Here is an 18,133-nt window from a genome sequence, read left to right on the forward strand (position 1 = left end):
TCTTACTTGTTTTTTTTTTTTTTTTTTGTTTCTTTTTTTTTTCCGCCCAAATTCAACATTTTTTTCAGTCAAATTTTTTCGTTTCATGTTCCGTACATGTGTTTGAGTTTCGAGCCGGTAAATAAATCATATATCTGCGAGCGTTATAGCGGTACGCCTAGTAGAGTTTTCAATGCGAATATTTATTGCTGTAGGTCACACGGTTCAACGGTTGGTTAATCAATTCGAAACCCCGTTAGCATCGCTTTATTTTATTCATTCTATCTCAGCTTTTTTATTCCATTATTGCGGAGCGGCCGAAGCTCGTATTCCACTTCCGCGTGTACACGTCGTAGGCGCCATTTTAGGCACCCCCGGTGATTAACGATAAGGAGGAAGAGCCGGCGTTGTCGCGATCGGGTATCCCACCCGGCCGAGGGAATAGTTTTTCATTCGTAGAAAAACCTGCGATCGTTGCAACGTTACGCGCGCGTAACTTCTTCGTGTATTTCAACGTTCGGGGCATACCGATTTTTCGTGTCGTTCCCGCGCGAGTAGGTCGTACGTGTGGCGTGCAGGAAAAATGGAATTTCACGTACGTCTGGGGGTGGCGTGGCGAGAAACGCAGAGTTTTACACGTAACTATATGGAAACGAACAAGCGGCAGGTTCTCATACATCCGCGTACCGCGTTACAAAGGGAAAAGTTTTTCGCTAAAAAATGGGTCAAAATTTTCATCAATCATTACCGCGCAGAGCGCATCAAGTGCAGGGGATGAAAAGGTGTTGACAAAAGAAGAGAATAGAGGAAAAATGGTAGAAAAAAATAGAACGAAATGAAATAAAAGTTGAACGAATGAAGAAAAAAATATAAATTATTAATCGTTCGCTGCTGGTTAGATGGAAATAACGCGCTGCGTGGGGTGACGGATGCTTTCGTTATTTCATGTGTCGAATTTCGATCGATTTTTGTGACGATTGGAAATTCCTCGCGTTTTTACGCCGTTGCGTCGGAAAATTGACAGAAAATTTAAACAGCGGGGATTACGACTTCCCGGTTCTTACCCCTCCGTGTATTTCTGCAGACACAATACACTCAGCTTTTCAAACGAGGGAACAGTCGGATAAACTATATACGCTCCCTATAGATTACGGATTCCAAACTCTGGTGGAGTAAATGCTTCTGAATACATATAATAAAGTTCAACGACGAGACAGAGACGCGAAAGTGGGAAGACGGGGAGCAAGGAGGCGTGGGGGCGTGGGGGCGTGGGGGTTGGGAAATCCGCGTTTAGCTGTATAGAAACTTTATCGAAGAGTCAAGTGTAAGGACTGATCAACCCGGTTTGATAATCCGGAATTTCTCCGAGCTTGCAGTTCAACGGAGAATTTAATGCAGTTTGTACATCTGAATAGGGATGCACAAGTACGGACGGGGTGTAATAGTCGACGGGACGCGTAAGAGTATCGAAATATTACGAGAACCGGATTCAATGCCGACAAATATTTTACAATCGAATCGTATGGTTCCCGCAAGAGAACCACATTTGAACAGCGGCCCGGGTGTAATTTGCGAAATATCCTAATACGGCCCTCTTCCGAATAGGGCACCCCCTGTGTTAAAATTCTATTCACATGCACATAAATTCCCATTCACATTTATATACCGCCTGGTACATGTGTATCTAAACAATACAGTCAAGCCCGCGAGAGCTAATACAAAACCATTTGCATAAAAAAAAAAAAGAGAAGAAGAAATAAAAGAGAAAAAAAAACTATTGGTCAGCACGAGGTATAACGGAGATAGAATTTATTATACCGAGTCCTTGTAGTCCTTTTTTCTTTCTAATATTTTTTATTTTTTTTTTTCGCTATCCAATCCAATTTTTTAACTTCTCTCTTTTTTCACGTTGTTATTTCCGAGGACGAGCATGCCTCGTGACCATTTACACCTCTCACCACGATATACAACAATTCGCACGCACTCCGATGACACGGTTTTTTGGACTTTTTCTACTCCTCCTTCTGGTTGAGATGCGAAAAGAAAGAGAAAAATGGAATCGCTTGTTTTATTATCCCCGTTGTTATCGCTACGCAAGACATAAAATAGAGTTCGTTTCTACGTTTTTTTCCATCGATGATAACGTTATTAATATCTTTTATACATTCGACGAATTAACAATCATTCAAATTGCTTCGCTGTAGGTCTTTTGAAAACTTTACTTCGACGTGTACTTAACGTATTTGCGTATATCGTATCTACGCTGTTGACTGGGCTACTTGTTGGTCGGACTTTTACTCGAAGATATTAAATATTTATTAAACAGAACCTGCATACTCGTATACTCGTCTACGTGTACGAAGTCATACCCCGTTATAAAGTTTGTAAGCCCCTCCACTTCGGTAACAATGTATGTACATAACGGAGGAGAAGAAAAGCTGGTTCGAGATACACGCGGCGACTAAAATTCGATTACACAACGTGTAACGCCGAGAAAATTCATCAGCTGCGGAGGGCATCGATGGTCCTCCATTCGAAATTCTACTGGCAAACTTTTTCAAATAATAATTCGACCGGTGCACGCACCACGCCTACGCTCACGCTCGTCACGGTGCGGTGAGAAGAAGTGGAGAATTGATTCGAAAAAATGGTAGATGGCAGAAAAAGGAGACGGCAAAAATGGCCCCAATTTTCACGTGCGCGGAATATATTCGAAGGGAAAATATAGTGTACCTGCTCATCTGCAAGGATAAATATTATGTACAAAATCGCTGAGTCGAAAAACAAGAAAACAGCTGTGAGAGCATAAAGAAGAAAATTGGTAAAACTGGTGCGGTCGAAAATCAGCAAACAGCGAAGAAAAATACGATGGAAAGCGAGAGGAAAAGAAGGAGCAAAAAATACAAAAGATAAAATAAACCGTGTACGTCCGTCGGATGCTCCGCGTTTCGGAAGGATATTTTCCGTTCGATTCCCCACGCTTAAGCTTTACGATTGGATAAAAACAAGGGACCCCGTATATACGTGTATATACCTATACACGAACGTATAAAACGCAAGCCTAGGGAAAAAGAGAGGAAAAAATGGAATAAAAAAATATATATATACGTACATTATATAGAATCACCCACCTCTGTCCCTTGTTTCGTCCGTCTACTTTTACAACAACCCCTATACATACACAGCTCGATGCTCTATACGTGTCGCGCGTACACGTACGCAACGTACGTGTGGAACACGTGTGTATATGAAATATAAATCAGAGATCTCATCTTAAGTGTGTCCCTGGGTTCGTCTCCGCGTTACGTAACGGGTATTACGTTCCCCGTATTTTTCCTCCCCTTTTTTCGACCGGGTTTAAAGGGGGCGAAGGTCGACGCCGGGAAAGGCGGGGCGGTTGAAGAGGTTCCACACCGCTCCTAAGAAAAACTCATAAGCCACCCTGATAAACTTGTCAACTATACGTATACACGGCGTTCACCTTGGCGCACCCCCCGTCTACGCGTACCCGTGGACGGGGGTGCGTAAATTTTGACATCGGTGTGTAACGAACGGCGGAGGTGGGGGAAAGCCGGCGTGACGGGGGATGAAAAAGAGCGGGGACATCTCACGTCGGCGTCTGACGTCCTTCCAACGTCCAAATAAAATAAAGGTATGGATATTATATCGGAGGCGTAGCGAGGGGATCCGCAACCCCCGCGTAACCAATTTTTCCTCCTCTCTCACCCGGGCATCCACCCTACGCCGCAGACGTGCACCTACGCAACTGGAAGCTGCAGCGGCTCCTGGGGGGATGTTGATATATCCCGGAGGAAAACCGATAATTTCAAAGTTTCCGACGCGCGGCAAACGACGACGACGGGAGATCCGCACATCAGACGCAGACTCGATTCTCGATCATCCTGTAAGGGAGTTATGATCCGGGTGTGGGATAATTGACGATTTTAGGGTGCGGCTTACAGATATAATTACCGATCGGATCTTCCGCGGGGATTCGTTTAGGGTCGAAGAAAATCGTTCGAGGGGAAGTTCGACGCGACGAAAGAATATAGAAAAAAGAAAAAAACGCTGTACCCATAGGCGCGTTGTACGCGGCGCGACGCTGATAATAATTGTTCAATCTGGAGGGGCGGGTTCGGATCCGGCCGGATCGAGGATGCGAGGGAGGCGGCGGCAGGGGGGGTAGAATTTCGCGAAACAAAAGCTTCCGAAATCGCATAACATATTCGATCGTTTGCCTCGAGCGAAGCGGGTCCGAATTTCCCTCGGGTATACGTCGAAAGATACGAAAAGATGTTCAAAATGTTGCCGCGACCCGCTGCTGGCGACTACCCGGAGAGAGGACGTTTTCGAAATTTCGCGTCCTGCAGGAATTCAAAGGCACGGAAAGAAAGAGGAGAGAGAAAAAAAATGGAGGACACGGAGAGGAGATAGTCGAACAAGGGAACGGAGACGGTATACGCACCCCGTGCTTACGCCGGAAAAAAAAGACTTGTCAGGATCTCATCTCTCAGGAGTAATAGGCGAGCGTAAGAAAATGAAGAGACGAAAATAGGAGAAAAAAGTCTCGAGTCCTACGAGTCCTGACTCGTCCTAGCCACGTGGGAAATATAATCTTAGATAAAAAGCGGTTCGAGATACACTTCTTTCGTAGAATAATACAACATACGTTACACGATCCTATTTTCTACCTTCAAAATTTCAACAGCCCTCGAAGTGCGGAGACGGTACACATTTTTTCCTCCATCTCCAATCACTTGAAAATTTCACGGTAACTTCTGTCATCTCCGTTGCGTCTCCGCGACTTTGCACCGGAGAGAAGTTGTCGAGATTTTCAAAAGGAACCCGCCCAACCCCGAAGGGAGGAGTCCATTGTGCCGTACGAGAGCAAAGGCTGAGACAAAGGCCGGGTAGATTTACAGACGTACAGTCACGCATATTCTCCCTCGTCGCCGGGGGAGGAACAAGGAATAAGAATACACTCGAAAGAGATGGTCAGCTGGTAGAGCGTGAAGTATCACTAATAAGGAACAACTTATTTCGCGCTCGTCAGTCGGGCTGCGACGTAGAATCGAGTTAATTAAGGTGACGATGAGTCTGGAAAGATACGAAGTTAGACCGGTGCCGGTTGGTCTGCGCTGCGTTCATCATTTTTTTGTCTTTCTTCTCTCCGATACATGGGACGTATCACGTAGAAGAAACCGCGGAAACCATATCTCCTAGCGGTTGGTAATTTTTGTCACGTATCTTCCTGGCTTTGCTCGCCGATTTTCCGGCTAATCTCTTTGTCTTCGTTCTCGTCTTCCATTTTTTCCCCCCTTTCTTTCGCCTCATTTTTCCCACCGTAGTACACACGCCACCCTGTCGCGAAATTTCGGCTTTTCTTTTCTCGCTTCTCCATTCCAGCCTATTTTCCCCATCGCGCGCGTAACGTAGGCAGATCGAAATCATCCCCTATTTTTCCTCGTCCTTTTCCGCTTCCTTTCCAGATACGGACGTAACTCGAAACAAATAACGCGAGGACGCGCGAGGATTTGCAGTGGAGTAGAAAAAAAAAAAAAAAAATACAAGAAACGAGGAATCTGAAAGCGGATCGAGACGATCGTTCGCCGATTATCTCACGTCCGATGATAATTTTTCATCGAACACTTACCTGTACCGCGGCTGGACTGCGCACCTATCCAAACAGAGAAGTTATGACGATCCCAAACTGATTGTGAGCGGAGAGCACGAGGCGTGCAACACGTCATACGCTAGGTAAATACCCTGAAATGTATCGAAGGGGCATGGGGGTAGCGAACGCGAACGCTATTGCATCGCTGCATCGGTAGGAATCAGGGAATCGCTCGAGCCACGCACGGTCGAAGCACACATCAAGTGGAAATGACATTTGAACTTCACTCTGCCGTCACTCAAGCGCGCCGCTCGACAGATTTTGTCGCCCCGGTTGATTCGTTCGTCGCTTAATTACAGATCCGCGTATGTATTATTATCGATCGGACGACCCGCCAATCGAGATTTTAATCAAAAATAGAAAATAAGAAATCCGGGAGGGAAAAAAAAGTTCCCGAGTGTATAACAAGCGAAGCTTTTCTCCCTATCACCCTTTTTTATCTCTCTCCTCTTCACCGAACCCTCTCCCCCTTGTTCCCTCAGTTCTGTAGCAGAAAGAAAACAGATTGGTCGATTCTCCGTGTAGCCGGCGGAATGTTCGGCGCATTTGGAATCGCGAGGGGTAATTTTCCAGGCGAGTAAAGCGCGCTGCTTATCCCGTTGTTTATGTATGTACGTATGTACGTGAGTGGATAGGTATACTTATATGGGTATAGCCACGTAAAGGGATAACGGAGTTTCGTTATATAACTATATCGTGTACGTATAAAGGACGAAGGGGGTCGGAGAATCGTTAGGGCACGATTTTCGTTCGAGAAGATGAACCGTCGAACGATACGAAAAGGAAACTTAATTAAGTTGTTCGGTATCAAGATACGATTCGCGTTTACGAAAACTTTTAACTTAATCAAAGAGGTCGACTTATCGAATTACTCTAAAATTTATGATCCAATCTAAGTAGGACGACGTCCTACAACGTTTATTTTTCCCCCATACAGATACCCCGTGTACACATCCGCTTCTCTTCCCTCCTCCTCCTCCTCGCGGAATCGCCCCCAATTTTTTTCTTTCCATTTTTTTTTTTTTTTTCAATTTTTTTATCTCTCCCTTTTCCCCGTTTCCAACCGCCCCACCCCGAGAGTTAATTAGAACCGGACCGATATAAGGGATCGGAGTTGTTCTTTCCGGTTTGACCTGCAGGGGTGGTAAGAAGGTCAAAAGTTAAGTGGGTCGAGTTATGAGACGGGTGGGATTTTATTACGCCCGAAGAACACTCTGCCCACACCCCCCGAAACCCTCCCCGACACTTTTCAATTTTCTCAAAATAAACTTGCGAACATCACGGAAGAAAAAAAAAAAAAAAAAAAAAGGACGATCCCGCGTAGCGAACTGTACTTCAGCTCGTGTGTCGGGGGGTGGGGAAAAAATTGGCGGTACCGTACCGCGGGTGGTTAATCGATGAAATTGAATCGGAGCGAAGGAGAAAAGGTAAAAACGTCACTCATCGGTTGTTAGCCCGGAAGTCGTACACGGGAAACGTGGTAAAATGTATCCAGTGAAGCACGCGAAGTGTAAAGTGGGAAGTTTCCCAAGTGGGAGTATAAAATGGGTAAGGGGAGGGTGAGGAAGGTGACGTCGTAGCGCCCTCGGGTTACCTTTTCCGAGGTTCACGCGCGCGGGACGACGCGACGCGACGCGACGTAAGGGTGGCAGGGACGCGATGCGGGCGGTTGACAATTTCATAGCGAAATATTCACACCGACCCGCGAGTTGTTTCCAGGTCGTTTTACGAGACTTAAGAGAAGCCATTTGTCAAGTGACGAGACCCGCGGATCGTTAACCGTGGGTATAATCCGCGAGCGAGCACCGACCGTTCCCCCCCGGCGGTGCACCACCTGCCCCGACGGCGGCTCTCCGTACATCCGATACGCGATTCCCTCACCTGTTCACCTTCGAGTGGTCCCGTAAGATTCAATCCAATGTACACGTACAGTTTGTCGTACGCCCTACACGCTCGCGAGACACAATTTCAACCGATTCTCGACACCTACTTCGGCACCAGTTCGCCCGCGAACCGATTTACATCTAGAAGAGTCAATTTCCTGGAAATAAAGCTCATATTCAATAAAATACTAAGCACTATTATACACATAGTACTTTTCGGTGAATCGAATCGTGAAAATCGATGGCTCTTACCAATACCGACTCGCGGCAATGCGGTATAAGATAGAATATCGAGAGAGAAGAAAAATTTCGTCGAATGACAATCAATTGAAGTAGACCCCCGGGCATTTTAGGGATTCAAAAAGTAATGGTTCCGGCTTTTCCAACCTTTCAATTTATCCCGATAATGAATTTTATTATTCATTTTTTTTTCATTTATTTATTTATTTATTTTTTTCAATCATAATCTATGATAATACGTGATAAATGATTTATAAAATATCGCACACTTCCAGCGACTACCTGTGTATCCGGAGTAATTTGATTTATTCATATATTCATTTATTTACTTCCCATACCCTCGGCGATCACGTGATACCTTCATGTGAAATGAATGAAGGAGAAAAGAAACGGAAAATTGAAGAGGAGAACGAAAGAGTATAGGAAGGAGGATAAACGAAATACCATTTTCGATTCAGATACAGCAATACCCAATAAAACGAGCGACGTCGTTCATTCATTCGTTCATTCGTTCCTTCGCCCTATTCGTTCCTCCGTTCGTTGTATAAAGTGTGTGAAGAATAATGAATTCCGTTTCTCGATATATATATAAGCTCGAAGCTCGGCAGGATTCTGAAGCCCGGTAGCTTTTGAAAGTCAGATACGGATTTTCCACGATGGAAACTTTTCGGTACTTGTCGTGAAAGGAAAAGTAGCGCCGGAGCGGCGGGGGGAAGAGGGGGTGGAAATCCCAAGTAGGAAAGATCGGGGGCGCGAGCGGGAATTGAAAAAGGAAAGACGGGGACACGCAGGAATCGCTCGTGAACATCCAAAGCAGCCCTTGGCCGGGTTGTAATTGTCTAATTATTACGCGACAACGAGCAGCTTCATAGCGGGCCAATTAGCCCCGCAGAATTCGCCAAATTGGGATTGAACTGTGCCGTATACGTTTCATATCGTATAACCCCGACTATCGCGAATTTTGGAGCTAAAATTTCACATCCCTCTCGGTTGTCCCTCCACCGACGCGAATCGGACATTTAGAAACAACGTTGGCCGAAGATTGTCTAACTGTTGAATAATTTTTCCACGTGGAATTCGACGCGATTGGATGATAAACGAAGACGATATCGGTATAGTTGGAGTTGCGGGCGTTCACCGCTCGAGGAACTTCCGTGGTTTGTTTGTATTCGATTTGAATGCTGTCTTTATTTATCTTCAGGTCGGCGAGTCCCTTACAGCTTGGCACCGGAATGGAGAGCGCTGTGGTACAGCAATTTGGACGAACTTCAGAGGGTCAACGACGCGAACGACAACAACACGATATCGAACGTAACGGTTCAATTAGGAGGGAATGCTTTCCTTCACTGCAAAGTACGGAATCTCGCGGAACGTACCGTTTCCGGTGCTGAGGTAAGTGGATAATTTTTTTTTACCACCCTGCCCTATCGAACCATTCTTGAAGGGAGAATAAAGTAAATGCAATATTGAAATTGAAAAGAAAAGAAAAACAACTGTGTATAAATCTAGAGACGCGACGAAGAAGGGGTGTTTTTCGTTTTTCGCGTTCCTCCAGACCGCTCGTATCTATGCCCATCGAAGTACGTGGATATGTTCGATTTCGTCGATTCGACGGTCCCTTTCTTCTGCTTCTATCGTGCTTTTGTGTCGTACGCTATAACGTATCAATTTTGGATAACCGTGTCCCCGTACATATCCGCGTACTCGCCACGTACACGTCGACGACGCCACGGTATATTTATACAGGGTAGATACATATAATATCGATGTATTACCCGTATCCCGTATCCGTTACCTGTACCTCCAGCTCTACCTACCGCGGCAATATAGTTACTTTGTGGAAGAGACGAGTGGTGCGTATTAATACGCGGCGCACGAATATAGCCCGTGACCCTCGACCTTTAACCTCGATCAAATGATCGAACGTATAGCCATACCGTTATACCTACCGTATTTATATCGCCTTTGCTGCTGCGCAAAAGCTAAAGTCATCGACGCCGAACCTTTGTCGACTATCCGCCGGCCCTCGCGCACCGTATACAAACTCAATTTATCTCTACGTCCCGTGCAAGCTCCGTTCATAAAAAATAATCATTTTTTCCCCTCTCTCACTTGTGTTCTGTGAAAAAGTACAGTTTTATTTCTCGAGTGAGCATGTCGACCGTATTTTTCTCTTGAACGTGTTTTCATAGATTTTTGGGATTCGGGACGCGCGTCCCGAGCGAAAGCTCGCGGACCCTTTTTTGCTTTGTAAGTTTGAAATTTATCGTCATCCGGTTCGACGTAATTAAGAATATCCGAAAAGTGTTCGAGAGGCACTTAAACCGGGAAAATAGCGAGTCAATTTTCTAAATCGTTTCCGGATAAAAGCTCAGATTTTTCGAGCCTTAATTATTCCGGTCACGATATACTTACGCGCGACCCGAAACCAACATCGAGAAAACTCCCCAAAAGAAAGGTTTGATTTTTGTTCCTTCGCTCCTTCTCCCTTTTCCCTCGGTTGAGCGGAGTAGAACAGTGAGTGACTGTCGTAATATCGCATATCGGTGGAAGAAAAAAATTTCAAATTTTTATAAAGAAATTGATAAAAATAGACGAGGACCGAGTCCAACGTCGGAGAATCGCGACCGGTGCCGTTCGCTTAGGACCGTAGCTATAAATTCGATCAGAGAAATTCCTATTTCTCTTGTCAAATAGAGTCCCTCTCGTGCATTACCTATACCATTGGTATACCATTTATATCGAAGTATATTAAACCGACTCTATATAAATTTTTCTTTTTTTTTTTTTTATTTGTCCAACAGAAAATATACGTATGTATACGAGGGCGATACAAAAGTCGACTTGATAAAAAAACACGCACATACATTTTCAAATAACTCAAAGTTTAACAGATTTATCACTTTCTTTTTTCCACCCCGAGATTTTCTTTTTTGGTTCTTTCATACCACGAACCGTGATTTACTTGATGTAATGAAATACGCGGGATATTTATTTGTACAGGTGTACGTGCACAACCCGTTGAAAATAGAAATACGAGAGAAGAAAAGAAACGAAGTGAAATGATCGATTAAAAAATACAATGATCTGAAAATTGTCAATAAAATATTTATGAAAATCTCAGCTGAATAATACGGAGTTGGCGAATCCCCGCAGGAAATAAAGTGAAGACGAATTAATAAAAACGCGGGGACGGCGATGGCGATGGTTGAGTTCGGAATGAAATTACTAGCGCAATCAGCCATTGGCAGAAATATTATTCGACTTGGGTAGGGGGGGATGAAAAGAGGGATATCGAACCTCGTTAGAACCGTCGGCGGTGCAGATTTAACGCCCACGAGGGCTAATATTTATCGGTATCCATATATTTGCAGATATCATGGATTCGACGTCGGGATTGGCACATATTGACCAGCTCGATGTTTACCTACACAAACGACGAGCGCTTTCAAGTACTACATCCCGAGGGCTCGGACGACTGGACGCTGCAAATAAAATACGTCCAGAAACGCGACAACGGTACTTACGAGTGTCAGGTAAGACCGCCGCTATATTCGCTTTCCCGCTTTTCTCTTTCATTTTTATCAGCGAATCGGACCACCCGATTCAACGACGCTGCTGCTTTTCTCGTCCAATCGATCGGAACCGAACGGAAAAGCAGATGGGGCTGAATAAGAAGAACTCTGAAGCACCGGGGGGGTTTTTTTTTTTTTTTTTGTTTAAATATTTGTTGTTCCGTTTTTTTTTTTTTTTTATTTCGTTTTGGGAGGTCGTGATAGCGGTACGAGAGGTGAGTTAAAAAGAATCATATAAAGAGAAACACACTGCAGACGCTTCCAGGACTTGAAAAGAAAAAGGGAAAAAATCGATTTTATCAGCGCCAAGGGAGACATAGGGTAGCGGCGGCAGCGGTATGGGCGTGTATAGAAATACGGCAACTCGAAAGTTGAAAAAGCTACAACTCGAAACAGCAGCGGCGGCTTCACGTGTGAGTGCGTACGTATAGGTATAGGTAGATAGCACTCGTTCCCGAAGAAGATACGCCATAGATAACCGCTAGATCTGAGATAGTCCCAGTCGTTTTTCAAAGAGTTCTCATGGCAGAAGAAGGGCGCGAAAATGGTGTCGAGCTGGAAAGTGGAAACCAAAAGAAAAGGAGAGCAAGGATATAAGAAGAAGAAGAAGAGCAAGAGTCACGAAGCGACCGAGTGGTAAAAACAGGAAGGAACGAAAGAACAAAAGGGCCGCGAGTGAGCAAAGGGGGATGACACAGTGGCGGACGAACGTCATACGCGAACGGCGGACAAAAGCTCCTCCGGTGCCGCGCGTTTCCTTTTTATTTTCATTCGTTTTCCGCGTGTTACGGATCCAGGCGATTCCTCCCCGGCTGGATTAATATACACAATTGATACATCAGCTTCCAACCGACTCCACCCCCACTGCCCCCGCTCTCCCACCGCTACCCAATTCGCCGCCACCACATGCGGGAGATTAAATTCAGTCATTTCCGCTAATTGAAAAATACAAAAATAAAAATCACCACAATTTATGGTGCTGAAATTTTTCGACGACATTTTATCTCGCTGCACTCGTTTCGTTCCCCTCCTGAGTAAAAACGACGATTTTTTCTTCACTTCCACCTTCGCAGACGACACGGGTACCTACGATTAACCGGAGGATACAATTCGTTCGTGTCAATGTTTATTACAAATCCAATGTTCAACGTGTACCTTTATTATTTATTTATTCATTCATCTGGACACGCTTTTATGGTACATCAAACTACGAATATAAACGTGAACGTACTCCGGAATTATATGGCTGACGAGTTAATTGCCGGTAAAAGATCATAAAGTATTCTTCACGCTCGGTGGAGCGATGCGAGATGCGACGCGATGCAGAAAAAAATTGATTAGACAATACAAGAGTTCAAATGATATTCGACGGTTGGAATTTCTGCCCTCGCATCTCCCGGACAGTAATATTTAAATGCAAAATACCGACAACGTACACGACGCGATACGAATCTATATCGCATATGTATCCATAAAATGGATATCTCGTCGGTTTTTTCTCCGTATTTTTTGTGACCTCTCGACGCCGAAACAGACTCTATATTATATGGGTGATAAGAGGTCTCGATATTGATATTGATACCGGTGGTATCGATACCGATGTAATAATGATCATAATAATCATAATAATAACATCAACAACAACGATAATGATTACGATAACAATTACGACGTCAACGTCGAAGAGAACAATAATAATTGCATGTGGAGAAACTGGATCGCGTGCGTTCGAGGTGAAAATTGGTTCTGCTAGCAGAGAAGTGCGTATAGGTATATAAATGAAGCTAGACGAAGGAAAGAACTAGAAAAAAGTAGGAATAAAAGTTGACGAGTAAAGATTTGATCGTGTCAATTTACCCTAATGGAAAATAATCACGCGGTTATTATCAGCGAGAAAGGAATGAAACATATTCGAAGGCCGGGCGCGCCAACGGAGAGATTCACGGTGCGGTGTCGGGAAATAAAATAGAGGTGTTGCGAGAAGTTGATTCGATGTAAACCACCTGAAACCAAAAACAAAAAAATAAGACAAAAGAGCTGTCTATAAAGAAGGGGAATGGACGGGGGAAAAAAGGGAAAAAGAATCAGAATCCTCGCGTAAAGGGATAACGCCAACGACGGACCGATCCCTTCTCGATTTCTTACTTTATTTCTGTTCCTGCACATACCTTATACACGCAACAAAATGTTGGCGGCTCAATTTCTGGACGAGATTTCACCCGAACGCATCGATTTTCACGAAGAAGCCAACCGCGACGTGAACGTAAGAAAATATACTCGGAGATACCGAGGATACTCGAAAATATGTTCGATTAACGAGGCAGGGGAAACTGAAAAAAAAAAGGAAATTCAATAGTCGAAGGAAGAAGAAGAAGAAGAAGTAGAAGAAGAAGAAAAAGAAATCCATGCTGCAATGAATAAAGAAATAGTTTAAAATAACTTTGAAGTTTCCGTACTTGAGGAGGTACGTACATAAAAGAACATTTCAAACACCAGCTGCACTGTAGTTATTATACGCGCGGGGTAAAAATGATTCGCGGGATAAAATTTTCCATCGTTAGCTCGCGTATATAGATAGAGGAAAGTGGAGCGTTATTATGTGTATAATACCGAAGCACAGGTACACGTTCAGGGGTGTGTGTATTTTTACGTAAAAACTGGTAGTGGTTGGTGGTGAGTATAAAATATGTCTCCATTATGAGCGTTATTATGCCAGTTTATTTATTTTACTTTTCTTTTACTATCTCAAGTTTTTTTCACCTTTTTCATTTTTCATTTTTCTTGGTTTTTTTTTTTTTTTTGCTTTTTTTTTTTACCGGAACGTACCCATGGGAAATTATGAATGTACGACAGGCGTATACCGCTTCAAGTGTCTCTCTGTAAAATTCCTTCGACTCCGGTATGTATATATATATAAATATATCCAGCCATATACTACGTGCATAACGCGCGGAACTCTGTAACGGAGTCACCCCTATTTCAAGCGGATGCACACCTATTGCTAGTCAAATGGTACATTGCTTCTTGAATTTTTAATATATTTTCACGGACGCATACGTACATACGTAGGTACGCTACGTGTATTCGTATCGGACGACGGCGCGTATATTTATAACGCTGCATACTTTAAGCTTCCTAACTTCCATCTTTTATCTCTTATGTGGCTGTGATTTTTCCATTGTATAAGTTTTTCATTATTGCTACGAACCGAAGCGATACAGCCGCGGAAGAGATTCGAACGGAAATTTCTTCTCGTTTCCCCCTCACGCAAATGAGATCTTCGATTGAATTTACGAATCTGCGAATCATTCTTTTCGTGCTTCGCTCTGTTTCGTTCTTCCTTCCACCCGCGGTGTTCCAACGGCAGAACACGTCTACCGATACCCATTCCGATCGCCTTACCAATTCCAGTCGATATGACACGCGCGACGGTCGAGGGGAAACCGTACAGGTATAAAAGACTCTTGTTATATTACCTGGGGATAATCCGCCGTGTCTAAGATCATCTAGATTATCTAGATAACTGCATCCCCCTAATCCTAATCACGTTCATCGCGTCATAAAATGAGGGTACGATACCCAGCCGTGGCAGCGAATACAGAACATACGTATAGTATTCTATTAAATCCGGATGATTGAAATTTCCCACGAGTCCAACTACGACGAGTGGGGAAAAGGTTGACGCGCCACCGTGTAGGTAGGAGATCATAGCTGTATTTCCCGATGCTCGCGACGGACCCATCTTCATCCGTTCGCTCGTAGTCTTCATCTTTGGTATACCTGGAGGTATCTACGGTGGTCTCGTAGTCGTTGCCAATTAGGAGGGTCTCCGACCCGCAAAGCCGGAGGTCATTTCTCTAGTCTCCGGGCATCGTTGTTGCCAGAGTACACGGAAACTCGGCGGAGGGGCGGAAGAGGTGAACGAAGGGAAAGAAGAAAAAAGGAGAGAGAAAAGGCGAACCGTGGAAAAAAAATTGGAGGGGGATGGCTCGGTTTAGTCGGGCGAAAATTGCCACCGCGAAAGATACTTTGAGCCTTTTCAAGTTTCCCGAGCCAGTGTGTGCACCACATCTCCGGCTACGCGGTATACTTGTACGTATAACACGAACCACCCGTCGCGCGATATGGGTACTTAAAAACTTCTCACAACGGTTCTCATGAATTTCGGCAAAACACACGACGAGTGAAGGATCGGGTTGAAAAAGAGACGCGAGAATTTCGCAAAATAACGACGACGACGACGACGACGACGACGGTATCGATGGCAGAGGCGTCCGCAATTTCTCCATTGAATTGGAATTGGAGCTTTTTTCCATACGCGGATATCCGTACCTGAGGGAGAGAGGGAAGAAAAGGAGCGAAAAAAATCACACGTTTTACGTGCAACGCATCTACACACAAAGTGAGTCTATAATACGGTAAGGTAGAAGGAAGGTGGGAAGGAAGGAAGGAAGGAAGGAGGCAAGCAACCGTGAAGGGCGGCCCCTTCTCATTAATATAGATAACACTTTGATGAACCAACTTGTACGAGTACGGTAAATGCAATGTCCCAACGTCGACGACCCCCCCGGATTTCGCACACGTGGATGTTACAGTACCGGAGCTAGACGGGCGTGTACGTACGAATACATATATGTATACATACGTTGTACATGGGGGTGCGCAATCAAAAGTTTGGGGGGCAGGGGAACGGAGAGAGAAATACGGGGCGATGGAAAATAAGGTGTACGACGACGGGACGATGCGAGCCGGGATATTAAACTTGACAATATAACGGTGAGGAGGAGGATTTTTGTCCGAGGGTGCGACTCCGTCCCGAGAATTACTATAATCAATGTGCCTGCAGGGGTGTCTTCTAGTAAGAGACGGTTCTAACTAAAGGCTCCGCCACCTCGCGCACCGCTTCATCTCGACTCCACTCGACTCGGCTCGTCTCATCTCGCTTCGTCGTTAAAGAGCAAAAACAGGCGAAACAAAAAAGGACGAAGCAAAAACGGAAAGGGTATAATAATATAAATAAAATAAAAAAGAATTGCGCCGAGGAGTGTAATAATATAAAAAAGAAAAACGGGAGCATCTGGGGGACGGGGATTCTCTACGAAGGGCGCTTTTCAACCCCACGTAGAAATTCGGTCCTTGAATCCTCGAGAAGGCTCGAGTGCAACTGACAGGACAGAAATATCGGTAATGAAGCGGATGAATTTGGCGATACCGTAATTTCGCTACGCGTATACCGATTCAACGATTTCGAACGAACTTTCATTTCTCCTCTTTATTTTCGTACGGCAAAGTAACAGCCGTAGAAGTACAGGAATTATTTTATCGGGGGTTAATATAAAAGCTTAGGCAAAAAAAAAACTTCAACTTTCTTTTCAACTCGAAGAGGTTGCTGGTATGGAAGCGAAAGATCTTGGGAAAAGTAACGACAAGAAAGAACAAAAAAGAGAGACTGTAATAAAACAAAAAAAAAAGGGGGAAGAGAATCCGAGATTATTTTTTTTTCTTCGCCCATCCGAAGTCGCGCGCGCTCTCAGTTTTATTTTACACAGGTAGGTCCGTACGTCCGTCGAGCGAACGACAAAAAGACGTGTGAGCATAAGAGAAAATGTGAATACGTTGTACAACGATGGAAAAAAAAAAAATTATACGCGCATACGTGGCATTGCGGACTACCGACTGCCGTGGGCTTTTTCGAAACAACCGTGTATCCGGAGGTCTGGGAATAATGAGAGTAATAAAGAGTATAAAGTGGAAGAATTGAGAAAGGTGGCGAGAGAGGATACGCGGAGTACGAGACTACGAGTGTACCGGAATGAAAAGAGCGAGCTCTCCATTTTTACACTCTCTATTTGGAACTTTCATCGCCGTTCGCATCTCGAGCGCGCGGCGTAACGAGCTTCGCTCCCGTTCGCGAGATACACACTCGGACCATGCGCCAAAGTCCTAAGGAGAATTCATAGACATGACCACCTCGGCCCAGACGTCTCTTCCACCCGACTGTGTATCTTGCGAGTTTGTTGTACGTGGAAAGCAGCGGTAGGATAGCGTAACAGAATACACTCCGAGCGGTAGTTGCCGAGGAACGACCTTACGAGGGGTTCAAAGTATGAGACCGGACCCGAGCGCCCTCGAGTCTGGCGAAACCGGGAGATCTCAAAGATAAAGAGAATAAGATGGAGATGGAGATGGAGATGGAGGCGAAGCGAAGGGGGATGGAAATTAGCGAGAAAGAGGCAGAATTAGAGTTAGGGTTTGAAATATCTAGCCAAGATGTTAATTTGTAGGCGATCCAGCTTCTCTCGTCTCTCTCCTTCGCCGCGCGGTACATACGTATTATCTGTAACAGTCAAGGGTGGTATTTTAACCGCCGCGGTGCGAAGGGTTGAGACCCGCGCGCCCCACCGATGTAACGTAGTGTACATACATGTATATATACAAAATATAGGGTAGGTGCGCGGGGTTATATTTGGTGGAAGGTGGTCCATGACCGTAACTCATTAGTGTATGACGTTACCGGTGAGTCGGGTGGTTGGGTAGATATAACTAAAACCTTCTCCGCTCCGCTGAGTGGTGACGGTGACGCAATTTTCCGAAGGTGCTCGGCTACGAAGATGATTAAAGTATTAATAACCCTTCGGGCACTCGCGTATACTTACACCGGATTCGAAGAAGTGGAATTACCGTTACAAGAATTGAGAAGAAGGGGTTTTTAGTTCTCTTGGTTCTTTCGGCGTCGTATCGAACGTTGTATAATATTCGTCGGCTCTCATTTCTCTCGCCGG

General features: G+C 44.7%; 1 protein-coding gene across 1 annotated transcript in view; it reads left to right on the forward strand.

Moving 5' to 3' along the window:
* Nucleotides 1–18,133, forward strand: part of LOC105683485 (hemicentin-2) — a 115,440-nt gene that overhangs the window by 65,191 nt on the left and 32,116 nt on the right. Inside the window, exons 3-4 of the mRNA XM_048657746.1 lie at nt 8,978–9,168; nt 11,151–11,312. Of these exons, the coding sequence (XP_048513703.1) occupies nt 8,978–9,168; nt 11,151–11,312 (353 nt within the window). The remainder of the gene's footprint in view (nt 1–8,977; nt 9,169–11,150; nt 11,313–18,133) is intronic.

This window comes from Athalia rosae, chromosome 6 (genome assembly GCF_917208135.1).
Source record: "Athalia rosae chromosome 6, iyAthRosa1.1, whole genome shotgun sequence".
In the NCBI taxonomy this organism is placed as follows: Eukaryota; Metazoa; Arthropoda; class Insecta; order Hymenoptera; family Athaliidae; genus Athalia; species Athalia rosae.